Genomic DNA, 25512 nt, shown 5'->3' with positions numbered 1-25512 from the left:
CCTTAAACTTACACAGTGCTTTATGTCAGTTATATCTCACCAAAGTTGAGGGGTGGAAATCAGTCAGCTAATGAGGGTTGTAGAACGATGACTAGAATCTAGATCTGTTTCCAGAGTCTTACCCCCTCACCAAGCTGTAGGCTTTGTAGGAGAATTACCCGGCACCCGTGTTGTTTGGATTATATGTCAGTGATTGACCCCTGTGTGCACAAAGTCAGGGCCAAATATTCCTCAGTCCCAAGTTTTTAGAGATGTTCTGCTGAATTACTCTTCTTTTTATATATATTTCATCCATTTCTGCATTTCAGAGACTTTAGCTCATGGAACCTCTTCATAATTAAATGTTGACGGTGCCTTCCTAGGGACAAGCCACCGGTCTTATTCTGAATGAAACTGGAATTGCAGGAAAAGAAGGCAATATTGGCAGTCCCAAATCCTTCCTAAGAGCGTGGGTACCTGACGAGGAAGGCAGAGTAGGAGGAGCTCTTCAGTGAAAGAGCCAAAAGCCTGGGTTAGTTGACTACCAGCTCCAGTCACCTCTTCTTCCTCCTCATGGCCTGTCTTCCAGCAAGCTCAGTCCTTCTTTGGTTCCAACAGTGGTGCTCCATGTCTCTGCTCTTCTGTCCGTGCTGTTCCTCCCCACCCCTGACTTGACCGTCCTTGGTCCCGTCCTGCCTTACAGTTACTTACTGTTTTTCTGGTTTTAGCTCAGGTATCTGCTGTTGTGTGGACAGACCTCTCTTTGACCTTCTAGGAAGAAGCAGTCCTTTCCTTCTCTCTGCCTCCTTTGCGTTTGTGTCAGTGTTATTGCTAGGATCTGTAAAGCACTACATAATCTGTACAATCCACACCTCAGGGCTTTTGCACTTGCTGTAACCTCTACTTAGAACACTTTTCTGCTTGATGGCTCACTCTTTCTTTGCTTGGGTCTTTACTCACATGTCACCTACTCAAGTGAGGCCTTCTATTATCCCCTTGTTTAATTGCAACCTTCCCCATAGGCACAGCCTCCACTCCCCTGCTCTCTTCTGTTTCTTATTATATTGCCTTTCACATAACTTTGTCACTTGCACATCTATTTTGTTGTTCTGTATCTTCCCCCACTAGAATACAGACCCGTAATATGAAATATTTTAACTAGGGCACTTGGGTGGCTCATTCATTAAGAGGCTGCCTTTGGCTCAGGTCATGATCCTGGAGTCCTGGGGTTGAACCCTGCATTGGTCTCTCTGCTCAGCAGGGAGCTGCTCCCTCTTCCCGTCCCCACTGTTTGTGCTCCCTCTCTCACTGTGTCTCTCTCTGTCAAATAAATAAAATCTTTAAACATAACATTTTATCTATTCTTTGTATTCCCTGGCTCTCAGAATAATCTCTGGCACAGAGGGTGTTCAATAAGTAATTGTTGAATGACAAAATGAAGGATTGTCTTAACTTTTCTAGCCTTTGGCACCGTTGACATTTTGGTCTGGATAATTCTTGGCTTTGGGGCTGTCCTGTGCATGCAGGATGTTCAGTGGTAGCATCCCTGCTCTCTACCCACTAGTATGGCCACCAGTGGCACTTCGCCATTTGTGATAAATGAAAAGATCTCCAGACATTGTCATATATCCCCTGAGGTGGGGAGAATTGCTCTCAGAGAGAACCGCTGTAATAAACTTGCAGCTTCTGGAGAACAGGGATCATATCTTATTAGAGTATCTAGTGTCTTAATAGGTAGTAAATGTTTGAGACATTTTAAAAACAGAATTGATCCGACACAATCAAATGGTCCTCTCAAATTTCATGATACAGTTCATGACACAAAACTATCTTCTGAAACATTGTTTTCTCCATATAATTAATTTACAAAAAAAATAGAAGTTTAGTATCACCAGAGCTCCAGATGATATATAGAGGAAATCATATTTGCAAAAATAATATGACCCTGGTCCTTAAGAATCTCACCGTCCAGTTAGAGCAACATATGTATAGCACCCCCTCCAAAAACTGGAAAAGGATGCACTATCTCTTTATTCAGCCTGTGCCATTCGCATCGAATTTATCCTCTGTAACAGATTTTCTATGAAGACCCATAGAGTGAATATTTTGACTTTCCAGACCAGAGGGTGTCTGTTGCAACTACACCTGCAGAAAATAACAGCATTACAGACATTGTCTTATATCAGTGTTTCTAAAGCTAAGACCAGAATCTCAAGACTAATCTAAAAGTGACTGTTCCCCCCACACCATTGCAGAATGCTGCAGACTAGAAGAATACAGTGACTAGCAAGGCTGTATGAAACAAGGGCACAGCTTAAACTGCAGCCTTAGTGGGCTGGGGAAGCAAATCATTGGATCATAGCCATATTTTATAAATAATAGAAAATATAGTACAATACAAGGTGATGCAATGAAGGCAATACAATAGAAAATATCAAAATGTGTTACACAGACTAAGTCAGTCTTCCGTTACAGGTTGTGTATATGTGAAGGCTTATGATAGAAAACTTATTTCTTACTGTTGAGTAAAACAAGATTAGCAAAACATGATCTTAAATCAAATAACTACAATGATGGACAGAACAAAAGTCTGTATGCGGATAACCAGGCAGGACAGTGCTATGCCTGAAGGTCACTAACAAATCCAGGAAGTGGACGGGAAATGGGAAGATGGAGAGGATGGGTCACAGATTCTAAAATGCTCCTGCTGGCCTGCGTGGCTTCCTGCATTCTCTTATGCTGTCCGGTCTCTGACCTTGATGTGAGTTATAAATATTGGCTCATTTTCATCTTCTGTTCAGTACCTTTCCACAGGACAAACCTTGACCTGCCCTGCCCTTTTCCCTCTGATTCTCTGCTTAGCAAAAATCCCATTCATTCTTTCAGACCCAACTCAAATGCCAGCTCTGTTGAAAAGCTTTGCCCTAAGCCCACCAGGCATAATTTATCATGTTCTCCTCCATGTTCTCTCAGCACTTTATTCATACTGCTATAGTAGCATTTATCATGTTTTACGATGCTTGGTTTTATATGTGCCGCTCTCTGTCTCTGGCTTATGAACTTCCTGGGGATGGGGACCATCTCTCACCTCATTGTAGGCTTCTCAGTATCCAGCATATCATCTGCACATGGTAGGTGGACAAGCCCCACGTGGATGGCTTAGAGAGGTGGTTGATGTGGGACCCGAAACCCAGGGAACCGCTTTATAACATTGTGACCTTCCCCTTGTCTAAGCCAGCTTTCTCATCTGACAGTGATAATAGCATGTCTAATGCACTGGGCTGCTGCTGTTAGCATGAAAGGGAATATTGTCTGTAAAGTACATCATAGGTCTTCCAAAAATGGGATTCACCATTACTGTTGTTAATATTATTACAGTTGATAAGGAGTTTGCAAAGGGGTATTGGAATTGTGGGTACAAACATAGATGGTACGAGGGATGAAAGGTGATTTGGGGCTAATAATGAAATACTAACTTATGCAATAGACTGTGTGCTTGCAACCAGAATGATATGAAAATTGAGAGTTGTAGACATCTAGATGTTTGGTTTGATGTATCAGACAAGCCACCTGGTGAGAGATTTAAGTTGAGAGTAGAGGCCAGTCTATCTTTTCTCTTTATTTTAAACTGTTTTTTGAGGGGAGAAATTGGGAGGGGAGAAATGGAAAATAATGGGTTAAAATAACAGAATTTTGCTCCTGTGGACACCTAGTAGACTTAAGTAGTGTGAAGTTGGAACACACTTCCTCACTCTCAACACTATTGACATTTGCGGTCAGATAGTTCTTTGTTAGGCAGGGTCAACCTATGCATTACAAGATGTTTAGCAACATCCCTGTCCTCTACTCACCAATTGCCATTAGCACGCTGATCCCACCTGCCATCTTCTGAGGATGAAAAATATTTGAGGGAGTCTTTGATGGACACATACCATGTGCTGAAAGAGGTGAGCAATCAACCAAAAAGCAAACATGGAGGTGATATCCCCTTTGTTATTGACAGAACTGGGTTAAAGAACATGAGTTTCAGTCTATAACAAGCTAGTTTGCTAAGAATGAACACAGAATTTAAGGCCGACTTACCAACCACATCCCAGGGAGGAAGGTGTCATTCAGGAGATAAGGAAAATTGATTCCGTCTGAAGGCAGCTTACTCACAAGAGAGATGCAGGGTGGCCATAGAGTTATGCTGGACATGAATAGATTTTAAATATCTCCTTCCCCCTCACCTCCTGATTTTTGGATTTTAGGTTCACATAATCAACTTAATTTTAATCTTTGATTCAAGACATTTTAGGACCATTGGTCCATGGTGGTCAGCTATCATTTACTTACATACCTCAGTGGTTATTTTTAAATGATGTAATTCACATCTAGTAACAAATTATCTAGAATAAAACTAGAAGTGTAAGAGTTACATACTTCTAAACATACAGTGCTTCTCTGCCTAGTCTCCTGCTTCTCCCACCTGAGAATCATCATCCTGATACATATTCTTTCTAAATTTACCAATGGAATTTAAATCCTTTACCTCCACAGGGCAGAGTGAGCAGTGCTGGCAAGAGAGGTCAGAAATGAACTTAAGGAGAGAAGCAAAGGGTTTCCTTTTAACAGATGGTGCTGAGGCATGTTTGTTTTCTTTTATTTTGTCAGGATACAGGGTATCCCTAGAAACGAAATATATGCCCATAGAACTTTAAGAGGATCCTGCAAAGTGTCTAGAACTTGAAAGGTTGTTACTTTTTATTAGTGTAAAACTATTTTTGTCAAACTGAACACATGATGATGATACTGAACATCTACGGACTGGTGTCTGCAAACCCACATTCTCATTTTGTTTCCCTTAATGCCCAAGTTTTGTTTCCCATGCGGAGAATTGTTGCCTGAAAACAAGTAGTCTGTCTGTGGATTAATGCTTCTTCAATTTTGAGTTTTCTGATTTTATTTTCATGCACAAGGCAGAGTCCTTTACAAAATAGAACAATACCATTTCAGAGTTGATCCAGTGCTGCATCTCCCCCAGGGTAATACATTAATAACAAATGACACTGTGATGACCGATTCAGGTTCATAATTCCATTGTATATTTGCAGTCTATTCAAGACATGCTTCAGAATTAGGAAAGTGGTTGGCAAAAGAGCCACATACCCATGATGCCTGAGTTTTTCCAAGGAGGAGCTGTGGCTCCAAGTTCCATTGCAAACCATATGATACTATGTCATCTAGTCAAGGATAGAATGACAGTGAGCCCTCATTAAAGAATAAGCTCCACTGCATAGGGATCTTTTCTAAGTCACTGCTACATCTCCAGGATGTAGCACACAAACCGGTGCATAATAGTATTGCTATTTGGAAAAACAGACTCCTGGTGATGAATAAAAATCAGGTCTAGTTCTTGAGCATATCACACCTGCCATGCCCTGTGCTGGGTGGTTTACATTGGTAATTGAATTGAACCTTGCACAGCATGGACGTTATTATTGTTACTTTATTCTTGAGGAAACTGAGGTCCACAGGAGTGAAATAATTCGCTGTAGGTGACACAGCTAATAAATCCAGAACAAGGACTTGAGCCATGTAATTCTGCCATCCTATCTTCTCATAAAGTAGAAAGAAATGTGATGGTGACTTGGCTTCTCGTTTCAGTTATGCCACCAACAAAGTAATGCTGCACCAAATTGTAGGTCCTCTTGAGTATCAGAATTGTTTTCTTTGAAATGCTAGGTTGATAGTTGAGGAAGAAGAACCAGATATAAACAATCTATTCACAACCTGTAGTTTAGGATACCTGTGTATTTGGATATCTTAGAAGGTATTCAAAGAAAACTTGAGTTGATCTTGAGTTCACATTTTGGATGGCATGCTTCCTTATTTGCTTTTGTGTTTTGTTTTTCAAAGTACTATGTCATATTCTGTGAGGTTCGAGTGGGTAATGAATTTCTTTTTTATCCAGGATAATTGCCATTTAAAAATCACACATGCCTGGATTTGGTCAATCATGATGAGACTTGGCCAAAAATGGAGATCAGATAAGATGTACATGAACTTGAGCAACTCCCTGCCTCCCTTCGCTTTCATGTCACATATGCGATTTGGTATATTTTTTTGCTTTCAATATATAATTCATTTCCTTAGCCATTATGGAACTGTTGAAAAAAGAATAAGGCTTCCCATGTGAATATTGGATTGCAGATTAGTCTGCACTATAACATATAAAGAAAAGGCAAGACTTTGTAGCCTTTGAGCAAAGAAGCCTTTGCTTAAATCTTGAGCTCTGCTGCTTTCCAACTGTATGGCCTTAGTTGGGGTATTTCATTTTTGAGCCCCAGTTTTACCTTTTTTGTAAAAGAAATAGTAACACCTACCTAATAACATGATGTTAAGGGCCATTACTAGTATTAGAAATTAAAGCATAAATAACAAGGGATGCCTTTCACCCATCGTTGGTGAAGCCGAACACCTTGTCAGATGGGTTTGTATTGTCTGGGTGTTAGATGATTTGTCCTTGTCCCGTGTTTCAAAGCCGTGACATTATTGCTGTCAAATAAATTTATATAACAAGGTACTTAACACTGTTGTGCCCCACACTATTTAAAGGCCCTTACTATGAATAGTAACTAATTTCACCCTCATAGCACTGTATTTATTATCACATCTATGTTCTTAAAACATCACAAACATCTCATGCTTTCTTCACAAAAATCTCTATCATTTCTTCTTAAGAGTCAAGTCAGTCAGGAACACATGTATTTTGAGATTCATGTATTTTGAATCTGCCGATCTGTGTGTATACATGAGTGTGTGTGCGCATACGTGCACACTCCTCTGGATCAAGTGTTGTTTGTTTCACTAAAGAAACCCAAGCTGCACTTCTTGCTTCTCAACTCATCTTCTTTTGGAGTCACTTGAAACTTTTCCTTACCAGCTTTCCATCTATCATTTTCAGTTTGCAAAACCACTTTATTTTTTTGTTACCAGCTTTGATGCAGAGCTATAGGTTAGATACCTTACTTGGAAATGGCAGTCATCAGAGCACACATGTGTGATCTTTGGGGTCAAGGGATTTTGTGTACACTTGTATGCATATATTTATATACATATTGATTTTTTATTTTTGGTGAACATACCAAGGCAGATTTTGTGTAAATGTTTTTTACAGTCCCAGGGTACTAAGATGTTGGAAAATGGGGAATGGTATTTGGATAGCAAGGTATGCACTATCTGTCTGGCAGATGCAAAGGAGCTCACAATTACTAAGCTACAGAATGTTAAATTATCCAGATGATATTAAATGATATGGGAAATGGCAATATTGTGAGAAGTTCTGTGTAGCTGAACTATTGTCAAACTATCCAAAGACGTTATGTAGCTTTTTAGAGTTAAAGCCATATTATTTGTGTGATGATGGCAAAATATAACCATGGTATCTTTCTAGTGTGACATGTTTCTAATTGCAATTAAAGCCATTTGCTCACCTAGCTCTCACGTGAAAAACAAAACAAATCTGTGGTATCAAGTTGCAGTCATCTTCATTTAGGAGAAATTTTGCAGTTTTGGCACACTAAATTACTGGTTCTCCTACAAGCCTTGAAAATAAATTATTTGGCATGGAAGTGTTGAGGAATTATTAGAACAATAGCTTTCTGATCAGAATAGCCTGCAAAATATAGATGAATTCATTCAGCAGTGGTTTTTAAGCATTGGCTGTGTTCTCGGATTTTGAAATGGTGGTACAGTAGGGAACGAGAACAAAATCCCAGTTTCTTGTCCTGATGGTTCTTACAGTCCAATGGACAAAACAGAAGATGGTAATCAAATACAGGTAAGTGAACAATGGTAGCTAGTACTGCAAAGGAGAGGTTCCCGGAGCTATGTTGTGCTAGTGGGTAAGAGGGAAATTAACCTGGTCTCAGAAGGCTAGCAGGGTAGTACTGAGATGGGGTTAGGATCATTTTTTGATGCTTGTGAAAGGCTTATCAAAGTCCAAACCCTTTGAAACTGCATTTTCACATAGAAGCATTTCCCTTGTGTTAAGTATTTTAACTCTAAGGACAAGGCATCGTTTTATTATAGAATCGTTGGAAAATCTTAAATATTCAAAAGTAAGTGTTTAATTAAATGTATGTTATCTAAAATTATACTGAATACCTGGGGTGCCTCAGTGGTTCAGCTGATTAAGCATCCAGCTTTGGGTTGTGGCTCAGAACATGATCTCAGGTCATCAGATCAAGCCCATGTCCAGCTTGTGCTCAGTGCAAAACCTACTTGAGATTCTCTCTTTTTCTCTCTCTCTCTCTGTCCCTCCTCATGCTTATGTGTGCACACACACGAGTGCTCTCTCTCTCAATAGATAAATAAATAAAATCTTTAAAAACTTATATTGACTACCCAAAATCTTTTAAAACAATATAAGAATGTTTATATTGTAATAAAAGATGTTTGGGGAATAGTTACAAAATAGCATTTAAATTGCCTTTGCCTTTATTCCTACCCTATCCTTTCTAGTTACACAATTTGTCCTATTTGATTTCAAATATATTAATAACCAGAATAACAACAGTAGTAGCTGCTAATACTATCACTTACACGTGCCAGCCCTGTGTGAAATACTTTATATCTGTTGTTTCAAGTGATCTCGTGTAAATGACTGAAATAGGCATTATGACATTTATTTCTTTCTGTATACCAAAACTTTTAAATATGTCAGCACAGGTATGTATGCTCTATGCACCAAAGAAAGAATTGTTTCAGTATTCACAGTATTCACCATGAGTTTCCTTAGTGTCATCTTATCTAAGAATATCTCTTATTCTTTTTTTTGTGTGTGACAGCATTCTGCCAAGAGGGCTGCAGATATGGTGGAACCTGCGTGTCTCCTAACAAGTGTGTCTGTCCTTCTGGATTCACAGGAAGCCACTGTGAGAAAGGTAACCTTGCCTGTTATTTGGTGGGGGGTGCAGAGGGTGGAGAGAGAGAGAGAGACTTCCAGAGCTAATGGATCTCTTTCTCTAGGTATAGCACTGTGGGTTGACTCAATATGTCCAATTTTGATGGTAGATGAACTTCTCCCAAGTTAGTTTTCTTCTGCTTGCTACATAACAGGCATCTTCTCTTTGAAAATAGGGCTTCATTTGCTCTCCCTCCAGTGTGTCTAATTCAGCAAGGTCCAGTGTTTTCTCCACTCTGCTTGCCAGTATGCATTTTTAGTGCTAATTAGAGATAAAGCCTCACAAACTGACTTGCCCCACTTATCATTTATTGGGTAGAATCACATGCAACTATTAGAGTTTTAACAATCTGCTGCATCAACGGAATCTAAATTAGAACCACATGCTCCTTGCGTAAAAGCACGTTAAATAACTCCAGCAGGTTTATGGGTGTCCTTGGAATTTTATTCCAATATTGGTTTATTACAAACATTATCATTCATGGACCTGGTAATGTAAGCCAATTAGCATCAGTAAGATTCCATTATGCACCCCTTTCTGTTTGTAGTAAATGTAATGTTTATACTCGGTGCTATTTGGTGAAATCCAGCTCTGTCATTAATTGAAGAGGTCCTCCTACCTTTGTGTAAGTGGATTTTGATAATCAGTGTTAGTTTGCCAGTGTTCGTAATCAATGGAAGCAACAGGTCTATGTCATAGAAAACTAAATATTTCAGTATATTTGTCCATGAGATTTATTAGGGTAAAACCACTGTACCGTATTTTTCTGAGAAGGGAATAAACTTGACACTTAACATAGAATTGCAGAGAGGAGTGGAAATACAACGTTGTCATCATCATTCCTATTATCTGATGAGACGGAGGATGTCTTCATCTAATGCCAAAGATCTAAGCAAAGCTCTTTTTACCTTCATGTTTAAAAGTTTCATTTTTTTAATGAGCCTATTTATTATACCCCAAATTGTACCACATAATTACATTGTGCTACCTATACATTTATAAGGCAGCTTGATCCTTTAAAAAACATGTCAAATTTTACATAAATTATTCAACAAGAAAATCAACAACGTGTGTGCCATTGTTTCCATATTTTGTGATATTATCAACAAATGAAGTCACATTTATTAAATAATATTAATTGGCTCATCCTTAAAAAGAGACCTGCCAAGCTCTGCTCCTGAGCAGCATGAGAGCGTTGCCACATGGAGCTGAAATATTCTTGCCAAAAGCAAAGACATTTAATGGTAACTCAACACACATGCCTTTATTGCAGTACCTTGGATTTTGATTAGGTTTTCTAAAATGAAAAAAAAAAAAAAAAAAACCCAAAAAACAAAAAAAACCAAAGCAAAACCAAACTAAAGGTTTTGTCTTATTTCCTCTAGAACTGCTGTGTTTCTCTAAATGAGTCACAGGGATGTGTGGAGACAGAACGGTGATGGTGATGATGTTGATAATGACTAATGAGAGTCGATTTCTCATGTGGTATTTAAGTCTCAGGCCTCGTGAATGAATGCGTTCATATGAACAACAAACGGAATTGCTATGGTTGCTACATCTTGATAGATGGCAAACTAAAGCTTTGGCCAGGTGAAGTGATTCTGCAATGCTACAGAGCCAGTGTCAGAACTGAGAATGAAACATAAGTTACATTGTGCAAAGCCTGCCTTATAAGCCCTTGCGTGTGTTTCTCAAGGATAATATGTGGACTTCCTGTTAAAATACAGATTTCTCCACTTCTGCCCCCTATCTGGTGAATCAGAAAGTCTGAGTGGGGAGGGTCCACAAACTTGTACTTGCACCAAACACCTCAGGTAGTTACAAGCCAGTAGTAACAACTGGTTTATACATTAAACAACGTTTATACTTAAACAACAATTACATTGTAATTGAGATCCTTAACCAGAACGTCTGTAAAGTTCTTACTCTTTTTACCTTTTAAAGAAATAGGGGAGAGCATTGATCTCTTAGACCAGGGTCTGAGTTAGTGGCAGCTCAGGAAAAATTAATTGTAGTTTCTCATGGCTTGTTCAGGAGACCTCTGGTCTTATCTCTTTTCAATAAGTGGTTGGTTGGATCAGTGCTTACATTCTGGCCCATGATGTGGAGCAGGAAAAATAGAGATAAAGGAGAAAATCAAGACCTGAGTGAAAATAAAACAAGGATTGGTAGGACATGGGTTCCTACGTAGATGTTATTAATATAAATGTTGGATTTGAGATTGAGAATTGCATTTTCCTGGGTATGTACACAATTATTGTAGGATTAAAACAAACAAACAAACAATGTTTCTCCACATGTGATGCTCTCTCCCATCAGTAGCACAGCCATTCCATTTGATACTGGCCAGTAGTCTAATTCTGCAAGACTTTTTTGTAGAATAAAGTACACATTTTCCAGTCACTTGTATGTAAGGGATGTAGATGAATTGTAGGCAAATACTGAAAACCTATGCCATACCTTATCTGAATTATTTTGTCATGTTGCTCATTAAGAATAAACATCAATTCTGTTTTCCATTGAATAGTGATATGGATACCTTGAGTCTTAGAGTGTGAGTGAAAAATACAAATGCATTATGAATGTTTCATAGCATGATTAGACTAAATCTTTCATTGGGTTTCTTTCAATTTCAGGGCTAATTAAATGGTCTCATTTGATCTATGTAGAGTTCACTTATGTTTAGTCTTAAAATGTTTCCCATGGCCCCCCTGGTCATTGGTTTTACGCATTGTGACATTCAGCATTTTAGAATACATGCACATTTAGTTAAATCTTGGAAATCATTTGTTAAAGAAAATGCATATCTAGAATTTAATGAGGTTAAAACAGCCACCTGTGTTTGGTATGTAACACAAAAGTGAACAGCTCAGATGAGAAATCAAAGAGGTACACTAAATCTAAAAATAGGTCACATATCATGAAACAGAGCACCATCTTCTGAGAACTGAATGAGATTAAGTTTTCTACTTGGTATTAAGGAAATTTGCAATCAAGAACAAGTAGAGATTATTATGTACAAGGTATCAAACTAGGTCTAATTAAGGGTTTCTTAACCTTGACAATATTGACTTTGTGGACCAGATAATTCTCAGTTGTAGAGGGCTGTCCAGCATCACCAGACTCTATACCCACTAAATACCATTAACTGTGTCATCCCCAGTTATGACAAGAAGAAATGTCTCTTGACATGGCCAAATATTCCTTGGGAGGCAGAAGTAATTCCTCTGGACCACACAAGGTTTAAATGTAGCATTTAGGACACGTGGGTGGCTCAATGGGTTAAGCCGCTGCCTTCGTCTCAGGTCGTGATCTCAAGGTCCTGGGATCGAGCCCCGCATCATCAGGCTCTCTTCTCAGCGGGGAGCCTGCTTCCTCCTCTCTCTCTGCCTGCTTGTCATCTCTCTCTGTCAAATAAATAAATAAATAAATATTTAAATGTAGCATTTAAAAAAGTATTTTATAAAAATGGTTATGTTGTGTGTATACATATGTATATGTACATATGAGCATATGTATGCACATAGACACATACATTTTAGGGAAATGTATCAGTGTTAGTTGATAATACAAAAATTACAAGCATTTTTTTTTTTTTTGCTAGTGAAACATTTTAAAGCATTTTTTGAGCATTTTTTAGAAGTGCTTAGAGTTGCTATAATTTAGAACATTCCTGACATCCGTGAGCCAAAGACTGGCCGATAGCTATCGTATGTTATATGAGGCACACCTTGTTATGGTCCTATGAACCAGGTTGATGTGCAAGCTGGGAGAGTTCTCTGTCCATTTTCTACCAGTGACATTGTAAATATGTGAATGCTTCAACCCCACCCAGGAAGCATGTGACCCAAACCCTTGTGTTCTCCTGAAGGAAGAGGAAATTCTCTATTCTTTTCTTCTTTTTTTCTTCCATCAATCTTCCTTCCTTCCTTCCTTTCTTCCTTTCTTCCTTTCTTCTTCCCCTCTTCCCTCCCTTTCTTTCACTCTCTCGCTCTTAGAAAATATGTGCATAGACAAACTGGGGAAGGGCCAGGCAGAGGGAGAAAGACAATCCTTAAGCAGGCTCCACACCCAGGGTCTGCATTGGACTTGGGGGCTCAATCTCATGACCCTGAGATCACGACCTGAGCTAAAATCAGGAGTCAGACACTAAACTAGTTGAAACACCCAGATGTCCCTATTCTTTTTTCATTTTTAAAAGGAAGTTGTCAATAGATGTAGTAAGATAATGTCTCATAGTAGAAAACTTAGATACACATGTTTTAAATGGAATTTTCTCTAAAATGATTGATCTCTGCCAATACTAGGCAGTCACTTTTAGTAGGAGTTTTGACTAGGATGTAAATGCTGATGTTCTCTGTGGTGGTACACACAAGACAGCTAATTTTACTGCATTTCCCTATTTGTATATCCCATGAATTCTAAATGGTATAAATTCATACAGTCATAAGCAACATCTTGGGATTCAGACAGTGAGAACGGGGCCGTACTCGTCAAACTATAGGCTAGACCATAGTGTAATGTAAAAAACTGGGGAAAAAATATACTGATATTATAAAAATAGCAGACCTCAACCTTTTCCCACATAACTTCCGAAATGGGTTCCTTCTTTGTAAATATTATTCATTTAACTCACACAAGCTTTGAACTCTCACAATCTGCAGGCCTTTCCAAAGCATATTAAGAACCTGGTCAGGAATATTCAGGGAAATCTATAAATAGCCAAAAAAAAAAAAAAAAGTTTGATAGCATTATCCATTGGCAGTATAATTTCCAGTAGCTATTGTTTTCTTATTTTGGTTATCTGGATTTTCTCATATAATAAATATTATTTATGTTTATTTTAAACTTGTAAAAATCATTACTTACTACAAAAAACATAAAACTCACAAAAAGGACTGGATTTTTCTTAGGTCTTGGAGCTCTTTTAACTCTGCCTTAAAAGGGAGTGACTTTTTGCCGGATAATTTATTCTGTTCTTTTCCCTGTGCCTCCAAGACTTGCAGATACATAGACAGAGAGGGTAGCAGCTTGCCCCGAGTATGTTATCCATCCCCCAGGTAAAAAAAATGTTCAGAAACAAAGACTTCTGTATTTTTCCAAATTTTAAATACTGCTCCAGTGTGGAGAGAGCTATACTGACGTTCATCTATATGCATTTTCTCTGCCCTCCTTTGTTTCAGGGAAACACTTTAAGAGCTTTTAAGAAGATGAATAGTAGTTCTCTTCTGTAAACGAAGAAGAGAATACTTCTTTTTCCTCTCCAGGTATCACAGAAAGGCATGTGGGAAAAGAATGAGCGCAAATGTGCCTGTTCAGAATCCTAGCAGTTGGGAAATTTATTGACCTTCTCTCAGCAGGAGCTTTCTCTGGTGGTCTGGCACGTGGCTGAGAAAATGGCAGCTTCCGTTTCTCAAGTTGCTGCCGTCCTGCAACCAGTAGGTCCTGGCGTCAGCAGTGCTTTTGTGGCATCATTTAAAAGGGAAATATGAGGATTTGATGTTTCTCTGAGTTGACCCCAGAAAAAAAAAAAAAAAAAAAAAAAAGAATGCACACAGATGCTCTGTTAAAATTTCATTCAAGTCATCTGAGTGTGAATTTGCTTGAGGAGATGTGTCCTGCTCTGGATATTTCCAGAAGTAGAGAGTAGGAGAGGAGAAGCATTGCAGTGGAGGAGAAGAGGAGCCCAGACCTACCCATACTGAGTTCATCCACTTCGAGTATCTTGTGTGGCACCTTCTTCTTGTCCTCAGCTCCATCCACTCAACTTTTCTTCTTTCAGCGATGGTGGAGAAATTGGGCCAGAGGTCCAACGCACTTCCCCATGGCTCCAACATGGGATGGCCACGTAATCCTCAGAGCTGCTTGGAGCTATTTCAAAATGCTATCCTTGACCTGCCAAGATCACCATTTTGCCAGATTTCTGGCATGGGGAAAATACCTCCAGCCATTTTTCATTCTCATCTCCTTGAGACAGAGCATGTTTTCAACTCATTTCAGTACAACTGTAGGGAGTGATACCTTTTGCTCACAAGCTGGGACTTGGACTATACATTAGGGATGCAGCCGGGGGTGGGGAAGAGGACTGGACTAAAGAACAGAGGTCTGAGTTCTGATACTAGATGTGCCTCATGAACTATTTAGCCTCTGCCAAGTGAAATTTGCAGGAAGCTACCACCCATCTATTATGAGTCCCCCAAAGTTTGCATTTGTTACTTCTTGTGAGGCAGCTAGTTTCACACTATGGAACACGTATGAAGACATGTACGCATGTTAATCAGCCAGGCTTTAATGGAGGTGAGGTTCTAAACCATGTATGGCTGAATCCAAAGTCCATACACCTTCCCTGCATGGTTGGAATGCACCTAAACCAAACAGGTTCTATAGAAGACCAAATACATTATGTTCTCCTATAACGAATGAGCCATAATTTCCTACTTCATGATGTGCATTGTTTTTTACATATTCCTTTCAACATCTTCGTTGTGCCTAAGGCAGGAAGAGAGTAAACAAAGTCAGGGTTGAGAGCACAGTCTCTGAAGCCACACTAGCTCATTTTAAGACGGGGTTTCAGAACCTGCACGATGGGATCAGATACCTGTAATGTTTCTAAGCCACTAAAAATTTTTTTTATAATATTATGATGAGATTAAATGAAATCATCTATTTAAATCACTTGGTAGAGTGCCTGGCATACAAGAGATGTCTGGAAATGATATCTATTGTTAATTCTGTTTTCAGTTTACCAGGTGATAAAGTTGAGGCTCAGAAATCGTCGGCTAGGGGTGCCTGGGTGGCTCAGTGGGTTAAAGCCTCTGCCTTCGGCTCAGATCATGATCTCAGGATCCTGGGACAGAGCCCCGCATCGCATCTGGATCTCTGCTCAGCAGGGAGCCTGCTTCTCTTCCTCTCTCTCTGCCTACTTGTGATCTCTGTCAAATAAGTAAATAAAACCTTTAAAAAGAAAGAAAAGAAAAGAAATCGTAGGCTACTTCCCCAAGGACACTCAGCAGGTAAATGGTGGAGCCATGCCTTATGTTCCTCTGCTGCCACCAAGGTCTCTAGTCTTTCTGCCAGCTCTTATGGCCTTGCAGTGTACCATTCAATTGTAAAGTGGTTTTATTCATGTTGTCTTTGCCAATTCATATTCTCTCTGGTCCCATAAACATTTTATATAATTTTGTATCAAGCGAACGCATATTAATTTATGCACCAGAGTTTTGCTCTGGGGATAGAGTAAGTTAATTCACCTGAAATAACAGCATGTGTAACCTAGATACCGTTCTTGGGAATAATGTTTTCTTGCTCTTGTTTATTTCCCATTTGTTGGAGTTGAGATTGAAGGCTTAACACCACGTTCTCACCGTATTATTGATAGCATAGGTAGCTTTGTACCTAGGTGAGAGGAGACCTCATCCAAAACACTACCCAGTGTTCCTTCTACAAATGTTTCCTTACCCCTTTCTTAATTCCCCAGATTCACATAGAAAAACAACATCCAGACTCTCAGTTTGGCACCAGGAAGCCTGGACGCTCTTCCCAAATCCCACTCTTGACCAGCTATGTGTTGGTGGCATCCGTTTTTCTGTATAACATGGAAGTAATCATCTTAGAAAAATCATAGTATGGTCTGATCTCATTCATCAAACTTCCCTAGGCATTTCCACTGAGAGAATAATCAGAGATAGATAAATGAATGGGGTTTGAGGATATACTTAAAACCTTGATGGCATTTTAAATAACAATATATTGCAAGCAACCCAGATTTATAACAATAGAGAATTAGTAGAATAAATTAAGGGCAATGATTGTATGGAACCTTTAAAACCTATGGAGAAAGACTGTTTCATGAGATGGGAGATACAGTGCAGAGTTAAGAATATATAAACTCTGGAATCAGACTGTCCAATTTTACTCTTGCTCTATTATCTCGGGAAGTTACTTCAGTCTTTTGTGCCTAAGTCTCCTGATTTAAAAAATGAGAATAAGAAGAATACTGCCCCACTGGAGAGTATTTCTAAGATTTCCTGGATCTGGGGAGCACTCTCTAGGCATTAGAACATTATGAAGTGAAAATGGCATGTTCAGTATGAGTCTGGTTTTTATGCACAGACACACATGCACTACACACAGAAAAAAATTGCCGAGATGATGTTGATCTCATTATGGCTTATAAGGTCCTTGTGTTATTTGGGAGCTTTAAAAAAAAGTTTGTTTTTTTTTTTCCAAAAAAGTCTCAGTTAAGCAACTAAATCAATATTGTATTAACGCTAAGTAAAAGGTTTATACTGTCCCCACTCATCAGCCTGCCTCAGTCTTTGGAAAGTGTGAAGCAACTGTGGACAGTCGCCCCCCCCCCTTTTTTTCTTTCAATACCCTGTTTTAAAAATCACAGGTGTCCTGACTGTTACCCACAGTGAGAGTTTTATTTTGTTTTGTTTTGTTTTTAAAGATTTTATATATTTATTTGACAGAAATCACAAATAGGCAGAGAGGCAGGCAGAGAGAGGGGGAAGCAGGTTCCCTGCTGAGCAGAGAGCCCAGTGTGGGGCTCGATCCCAGAACCCTGAGATCATGACCTGAGCCGAAGGCAGAGGCTTAACCCACTGAGCCACCCAGGTGCCCCAGAGTGAGAGTTTTATGGGAAAGAAGATAAGGCCTCATAGAACCAGTGCGTTGGTGGTCTTCTAGCATTGAGGTCTTCTGGATAGGAGACTTGCAGTGGCTGGTTCTTGCTTCATGAGGTGCTTTGACAGTGTCTTCAGTCACTAGGGATGAAGTTCCATTGACATGGACAATCCTTTCCTCCTTCTGTAGCTCTAAGCTTGCATAGGTCCCCTCCTCTGTTGTGGCCCTGGAAGATTCACAGATGATTAGGTGGAGACTCTGATGGTGCTTTTGTAGGATCCCTACAAAGTAGATACTTTTCCCCACCATCATTCCAACTGCAGCCTTCTCTTAATGTGGTTTTGATTGTTTAGTTTTGCTCTGCCATGTGGCCAAGGCAGCCACAGATCCAGGTGTGAACCTTTAGATTTCTGGGGTATGAATCAACTATCAGTTGCCGTGTCCTTCACTGTCCAGAGTGGCTGTGCTTGAAGTCTGTCATCTTTAGATGAATTTTCAGAGGAAGATCTTCCCTCTCTTTCTATTCCCCCCAACCCCGTAAAAATAAGTCACCTAGAACAGTCAGCATGCTCACCAGCTTTCTTTTTTGATCTTTTAATTTTTTTTAATGTTTATTAACATATAATGTATTATTTGCTCCAGGGGTACAGGTCTGTGAATCATCAGGCTTATACATTTCACAGCACTCACCATAGCACATACCCTCCCCAATGTCCATCACCCAACTACCCTCTCCCTACACTGCCATCCCCCAGCAACCCTCAGTTTGTTTTGTGAGATTAAGAGTCTCTTACGCTTTGTCTCCCTCCCGATCTCATCTTGTTTCATTTATTCCTTTCCTACCCCACAAACCCACCACAATGCCTTGCAATGTCCTCATATCAGGGAGATCATATGATAATTATCTTTCCTTGATTGACTTATTTCGCTCAGCATAATACCCTCTAGTTCCATCCACGTTGTTGCAAATGGCAAGATTTCATTTCTTTTGATGGCTGTATAGTATTCCATGGTGTATATATACCACATCTTCTTTGTCCTTTCATCTGTTGATGTACGTCTAGGTTCTTTCCAGAGTTTGGCTATTGTGGACATTGCTGCTATAAACATTCGGGTGCATGTGCCCCTTCGGATCACTACATTTGTATCTTTAGGGTAAATACCCAGTAGTGGAATTGCTGGGTCATAGGGTAGCTTTATTCTCAACTTTTTGAGGAACCTCCATGCTGTTTTCCAGAGTGGTGACACCCCTTGCATTGCTACCAACAGTGTTGGAGGGCTCCTCTTTCTCTGCATCCTTGCCAGCATGTGTTGTTTCCTAACTTGTTAATTTTAGGCATTCTGACTGGTGTGAGGTGGTAGCTCACTGTGGTTTTGATTTGTATTTCCCTGATGCCCAGTGATGTGGAGCACTTTTTTCATGTGCCTGGCCAACCAGCTTTCTTTAATAAAATCCTTCCTTTGGGCCTTGTCCACATACCTTGCTGAATTTCTAGGCCTTTGTTTACAAAGCTAGAAGGTGGTTAATGGTTAATACAGGTACAACTGACTTTTGAAAGTGATACAAAATAATCTAGCAGCCAGTTTTGGAAGGCAGGTATCCTTAATACATTATCATCTGCCAAATGTCTAACATGGCACAACCCAGTTCACTCTATTACATTCGAGTTTAGTAAATGCGTGGTAAATGAATAAGTGAACGAGTACAGGGAAAGACTTTCCTTTTCACATGGTCCACTCTTCATTTTGTAAATCACAAGTTCTAATAACTCCAATTGAAATCTAATTTAAAAGACACCCAAGTCAAAGCTCATTATATTGGGGGTGGAGGACAGAAATGCCATTAGTATAAAAATTCGGGGTATTTTCAGTAGCTTTGTCAGCATGCCTTTCCAGAAAGCAAAGTGAAGGGAGCCAATCTTTTGAATAGATTGGTTTTCCCCATCAAATACACGAAGGCAGTTAGGTATTACCTTGTCTAGTTAGTAAAGCAGAAAATAATTCCTGACTATTTATATGACAAGCAGTTCTTGCTCCCCACCAGGAAAGCTCACACTATTGAACTATGAAAGTGAGGAGTTTGGTTCATTTTTAATCCTGTACCCTGGGGAATACAAACACCACCATAACTTGAAGCACTGTGGCCCACCAGAAAGGAAGGCCAAGTGTCTGTGAAAATATGACCAACAGGAATCCAGAATGGCAAACTTTCCCTAGTAACTAGTATCTAAGAATTCTTTGTATCCCAGAATACATACTGCGCTATAGATCACGTGGAAAAAGACTAATTGAAGCCAACAGACTGATGGAGAGGGAATATAACTCTTGCGATTTGCATCACTCTCTCCTAATAGAAGCCACTGATTGGAAAAGGTGGTTGCCTGAAAATGTTCACTCAGGCCCAAAATATGATAAATCAAACATCAAAATGTATGGATTCATTCTGGTAATGGTTGAAGAGATAAGCAGTTTCTGGATTGGTGGGATAATATGATTTTAAAGCATTCTCCAGTTTAACAGAGACCTTAAAGTTATCTGAGGGTGGCCATGGTTTCAGCTCAAGTGGATTGAGCCCATGAGGGGACACTTTATCTTATAAGCACTGACTGAGGAGGTGCTAAAACGTTTTCTTATCATGATTTTATTTTGTTACAGAATACCTTGCTAAGAAAACCTTTCATTACCTTCTCAGTGCTTATGAGATAAAGGCAGATTCCATGGCCTGATACGTAAAGACCTCTGTGGCTGGTCTCTGCCTACCTGTCTAGCATTACCTCTTCCTTCTCCTTCACATAATCTACATCCCTGCCTATTTGAAACTACTTCTGGCCACTGAAATGCACCTTTTATCTATTTAGTTTTACCAGTCTCTGAGCTTTTGTTTGTAATGTTCACTCTGCCGGTAACATATAGACTTAGATGTTGATCACAAATATATGATATTAATTTAAAACAATGGAAAAGAGTGGATATTGAGGGTCTACAATAATCTAGAATACCTCTGATCCTTCTCCCTCTCACATATGGTCTTTCTTGTTGGTCTTCCACTTGATGGCAGGGTCTATCTTTTCATATCCCCTGGATCAATATCTTTTTTTTTTTTTAAGATTTCATTTATTTATTTGACAGAGATCACAAGTGGGCAGAGAGGCAGGCAGAGGGAGAGAGAGAGGGAAGCAGGCTCCCTGCTGAGCAGAGAGCCTGATGCGGGACTCGATCCCAGGACCCTGGGATCATGACTTAAGCTGAAGGCAGAGGCTTTAACCCACTGAGCCACCCAGGTGCCCCCCTGGATCAATATTTTGAAATCATCCTTGACTTTTGTTTTTCAGTGCATATCTAAATCTTTGGTTGGCCTCCAACATATATCTAGAATCCAAACTATACATCTCTACTGCAATCACTCTTGGACGTGACATCATCATCATCTCTAATCCAGACAAATGTGAAAACCTGACTTACCTTCCTTCCACTGTGATGCAATTATTGCCAACTTCCAAGAAAATAATCAAAGGGATGTTACTAAATAATTTAGATCTAGTCATTCCTCTGTCCCAAATCCTCTATGGCTCCTTGTTTTCGCACGCAGTCATTACAATTGCCTGTGAGACTGCACGCCCTGCCTCCCCCCGACCGTTACGTATCTACCCCCTTCGATTCAGAGTGTTCCCCCTCACTTGTATGCCATCTTTTCCAATCATTATAGTCTCCTTGATTTTCTGAGAACACAGTAGTCCTCTTTCCTTTACTCTGGTCTGCTTAGAATTTTCTGCTTTCTCATGTTATGTATTTGGTCAAGAGTTATCTCCTCAGAGAGACCCTCATCCCTAACTAAAATAATACATGTCCTGGAGAGTCTCGGTCAGTTGTGTCTGACTTTGGCTCAGGTCATGATCCCAGAACCTGGGATCCAGCCCCATGTCAGGCTCTGTGCTCAGTGGGGAGTCTGCTTGTCCCTCTGCCCTTCCCCCTCCCCACCTCTTGCTCTCAAACAAATAAAATCTTCAAATAAAATAATTCGTGTCCTCCTCTTGGTCACTGTTTTACTGTCTTCAAAGCCTTTGTCACTCTCTGACATGATCATGCTTCTTTTTATATGGTCTGACAGCCTACCCAGTAGTATTTAAGCTACATGAGGAAAGGGCTTTTTGTCTTACTGCCAATGTGCCATTAGTACCCAGAAGAGTGCCTGGCACACAGCAGTTGGCCAAAAACATTTTGTGAATCAATAGATAGTAAGGATCGCTTAGTTTTTGTGGTAGTCTCCAAAGACACAACACTGTCATTATGGTATATCTTGGGAAGAATAAGAAAATTACTATTGTAAGTCACATACCTTCATCCCTGATATTTTTAGGTCATATGTAGTCAGAGTTGCCCTTGATTTCCCTTTACTCTCACTTTCCCATTCAGTCGATCACTGCAGTCTTTTTTTTTCCCCCTCCATCCACTGCCTTGTCTACATCATTGGAATGGTTTTTACCTGGAATGACTAGAAGAGAAGTCTGTAGACCCCAAGTCCAGTTCTTCCCTCAGAAAACAAATTTCTTCCTGCATCGCAGCCAGGATCAACCCTATAAAATACGAATATAATCACATTAGTTCTGTGCTGAAAACCTTAAATGGTCTCCAGTACCTTTGGTTTAAACCCCAGCCTCCTTTCAGTAACATCGCTCTGAGCCACGGCCCTATTCAGTGTTAGGGTTAATCCCTTCCCACCCTGAAATTCTTCAGATTTTCTCAAAGCAGTAATCTTTCTACCTCAGGGCACTGCCTGTGGCGTTTGCTCCAGATGGAACCCTTTGCTTACTTTCTCCGCTTTCCTTCTTACCCCACCACATCCAGTCCCCAGCTTCCCCTGTTCTCTCACACAGATCTTAACTTAAGCTATTGTTCAGAGGTGTTTTCCAACTCCTTAGTCAAGGTCAGTCCCCTTCCAGCATGCTCCATATTGACCTGGGTTTCCGATTCCTAAAATGTGTCATGGATGAGTGCCTGTTGACGTGTTTTCTCTCCCTTTTCTTCCTACCACTCATCCCTGTAGCATAGCTGACAGAGTTTAACTTCTCTCACCTGCCCACTCAACCTACAAAGTAGTAACTTAGTAGAGTAATTATCTCACAGTATCTCCAAATCAAAATGATATGTGTCCTAATCACTTTTCCTTCATCCCTGTCCTGCTGGTCCTGTTCTTCTCACACCAAGGTGTTAATGATAAGAAATATAAATAAGATCATATTTATACCACATGTTTCTGAATGACAAAAGCACTAACATCTTTGAAAAAACCTTTGATACGTAAACTAGGTGGTTCATTTTTGCATAAGTAAGTTCCTCCTTCCTCCTTGGACTGTTCGAGCACATCCCTGACCCTACTAAGTGTAGCCAGATACGGTGATTCCTGGGTTCTTAAATTGCCAAGCAGCCCTTCTGGATTGGATCACTTGATTGGAAAAGTTGGAAGAACTGCGAATTGCACTTTGAAGCACTTTTTGATTTACTATTGGCAAATTATTATAGCACTGTCTTTCAGTAAAAATGATATTAAGCAACAATGGCAAACTTTAATTTTTCCAGATTCTTGGTCTTCAGATATGTGGAAATACCACAATCAATGGTGCATTCCCCGTAAATGTTAGCATTAGCATTTTGAAGACGTTTATGTTTTTCTCTGCCTAATTTTTCTCAGCATCTTTTGCAGTGTTTCTCGAGTCTCTGACGATTGGAGTCAGAATGGTGAAGGAATATTTAAACTACGTACTTATTATTTAATGCTCAGGCTAGATCTTGTGCTAAGTGTTTGACATATGTTATAATATATAAACCTCACCTCAGAAGCCAGTCATTGATTGGCATCTTCCAGGCCCTCATTGCATACCTAATTTCATCAGAAACTCTATACTGTTGCTAATTGTCCTCTTCAAGCTCATAAGCACACCTCAGGAACATTGCACCTGGTGTTCCCTCTTGCTGGAATGTTCTTTATGTACATGACTCATTTCTTTATTTCCTCAAATATCATTTGTCAGAGTGCCCTGGCCTACTAGTCTGTTAAAATTGGAGCCCTGCTTGGGTGGCTCAGTCAGAAGAGTTTGCAAATCTTAATCTTGAGGTCATGAGTTCAAGCCCCACGTTAAGGGGTAAAGATTATTTAAATAACTAAGTAAAAACTTTAACCAACTAACATTGCAGCCCCAGACTTTTCCCCAAGCAACAGTATCTCCATTTTCTGCGCCTACCCACCATACTTGTCACCATTTAAGACACTGAATATATCATTCATCTGTCTTGTTTATTGTGTCTTCCCCCCATTGGAAGGCTGACTACCCTGACAGCAGAGACTTTTGTCAGTGTTCGCCACTGTAGCTCCAGCTCTGAGAACCGAGTGCCTGAGAGTTAGCATGCACTCAAAAAATACTTAGTGAATAAATGAATGATTATCCTCATTTATTGAGTAAATTGAGGTTAAGAGCCGCCAAGTAATATGCCCAAGATTATAGGGCTAACAAATGTCAGAGCTGTGATTTGAGCAGTTCTTTTTGCCTCAAAGCCCAGGCCTTTAAACACCATCCTTTTCAGTCCTTTTCAAAAAAGGCAAAGCTGATTAAAAAGGCTCTGACAATTTGCCAGAGTGCGTCTCTTGTGTCTTGTTTTTCTTTGTTCAACTCTGAATTCTGAGTGTGCCACTGTGATTCCTCTGTATACTATCTATAACACACTGATGGTTTGAGAGACTAGCCTTTTCCTTGTAGTACTTTAATTAATACTCTCTTATTTTTTTTAAGGATTTTATTTATTTGACAGAGAGAGAGAGAACACAAGTACGCTAAGAGTGGCAGGCAGAGGGAGAGGGGGAAGCAGGCTCTCCGCCTGCTCAGGGAGCCCGATGCAGGGCTCGATCGCAGGACCCTGGAATCATGACCTGAGCCAAAGGCAACCACTTAACCAACTGAGCCACCCGGGCACCCCAATACTCTGTTCTTTTGAATGGGACGGGCATAATAGAAATAGTTCGTGTAGGATGGGTCTTTATAATCTCCAAAGCATGCTTCCAGGATCCATGTCATCTCTCTTTGACTCTCATGACAACTACACAAAGGATGTATTGTCATCCTGGTTTTACAGATGATGGAACAGTAGTAATGAGATTAAAGAAATTGCTTATGTTTGTAAAGGTTAGGAGGAGGCTATCTGGGACTTGAATTCTCGGATGGTTTAAAATTCCATGCTTTTTAAATTTTCTTCATTATTCTGTCGTGCCACCCCTCATCTCTCCCATATAGGAGTGTCCATTTCTCTTCCCCAGCTCATTAACAAGGAGGTTTCATCTTGAAAGTACCAGGAGGATGCCACTGTGATACTCGTGTACCCTGTAGAGCGTTCCTCAACCAGAACCATGGGGTGCAGCCTAACCTTTCAAGCTGGACAACCTCAGCCACTCTCTGTGATGTGTCATTGACCCAAGTTATATAACTTCCTGAGTTATATAACTTATCAATGTTCTAAGAACTAGAGAATATCTACTTAGTAAATAGCAGATAATAATAAATTGGTAGGTGGTAAAGAATCTGCCAGGTGCAAACTGTCATCTATAGCTCGTGTATTGGAGAGCAAAGTTATCAATTATAGCGAATACTTAGAATTCTTCAAAGCCACGGAATCTCTCAAAGCCATTTTTATTTTTAGAGCATCTTAAGAAACCATAGTGAAATAAGCATCATTTCCAACTGATAATGAAACATGTGCAGGTAGGTTCAGATGAGTTTTCTGATTTCAGAGAGTTCCAAACACTGAGCTGGCATTCCAATAGGGATCTTTCAGTTCTCCCATCTAACCTTTGAACTGAAGTGGAGTAAAATCAATGTGAGCCTCTCAGTAATGCCATTTCAGCAGGGATTAATAATTGAATATTATCTAAAATAAAACATCTCTGACATGGTAGGGTATGGCATGACAC

General features: G+C 39.8%; 1 protein-coding gene across 2 annotated transcripts in view; it reads left to right on the top strand.

Moving 5' to 3' along the window:
* Positions 1-25512, top strand: part of NELL1 (neural EGFL like 1) — an 833778-nt gene that overhangs the window by 610526 nt on the left and 197740 nt on the right. For both annotated transcript variants that reach the window (XM_059407011.1, XM_059407002.1), the window contains exon 15: positions 8811-8906. In XM_059407011.1, coding sequence (XP_059262994.1) covers positions 8811-8906 — 96 coding nt within the window. The remainder of the gene's footprint in view (positions 1-8810; positions 8907-25512) is intronic.

The sequence above is a fragment of the Mustela nigripes genome, chromosome 1 (assembly GCF_022355385.1).
Source record: "Mustela nigripes isolate SB6536 chromosome 1, MUSNIG.SB6536, whole genome shotgun sequence".
In the NCBI taxonomy this organism is placed as follows: Eukaryota; Metazoa; Chordata; class Mammalia; order Carnivora; family Mustelidae; genus Mustela; species Mustela nigripes.
Note: the sequence above shows the minus strand (reverse complement) of the source record. Positions and strands in the feature narration are given on the sequence as shown.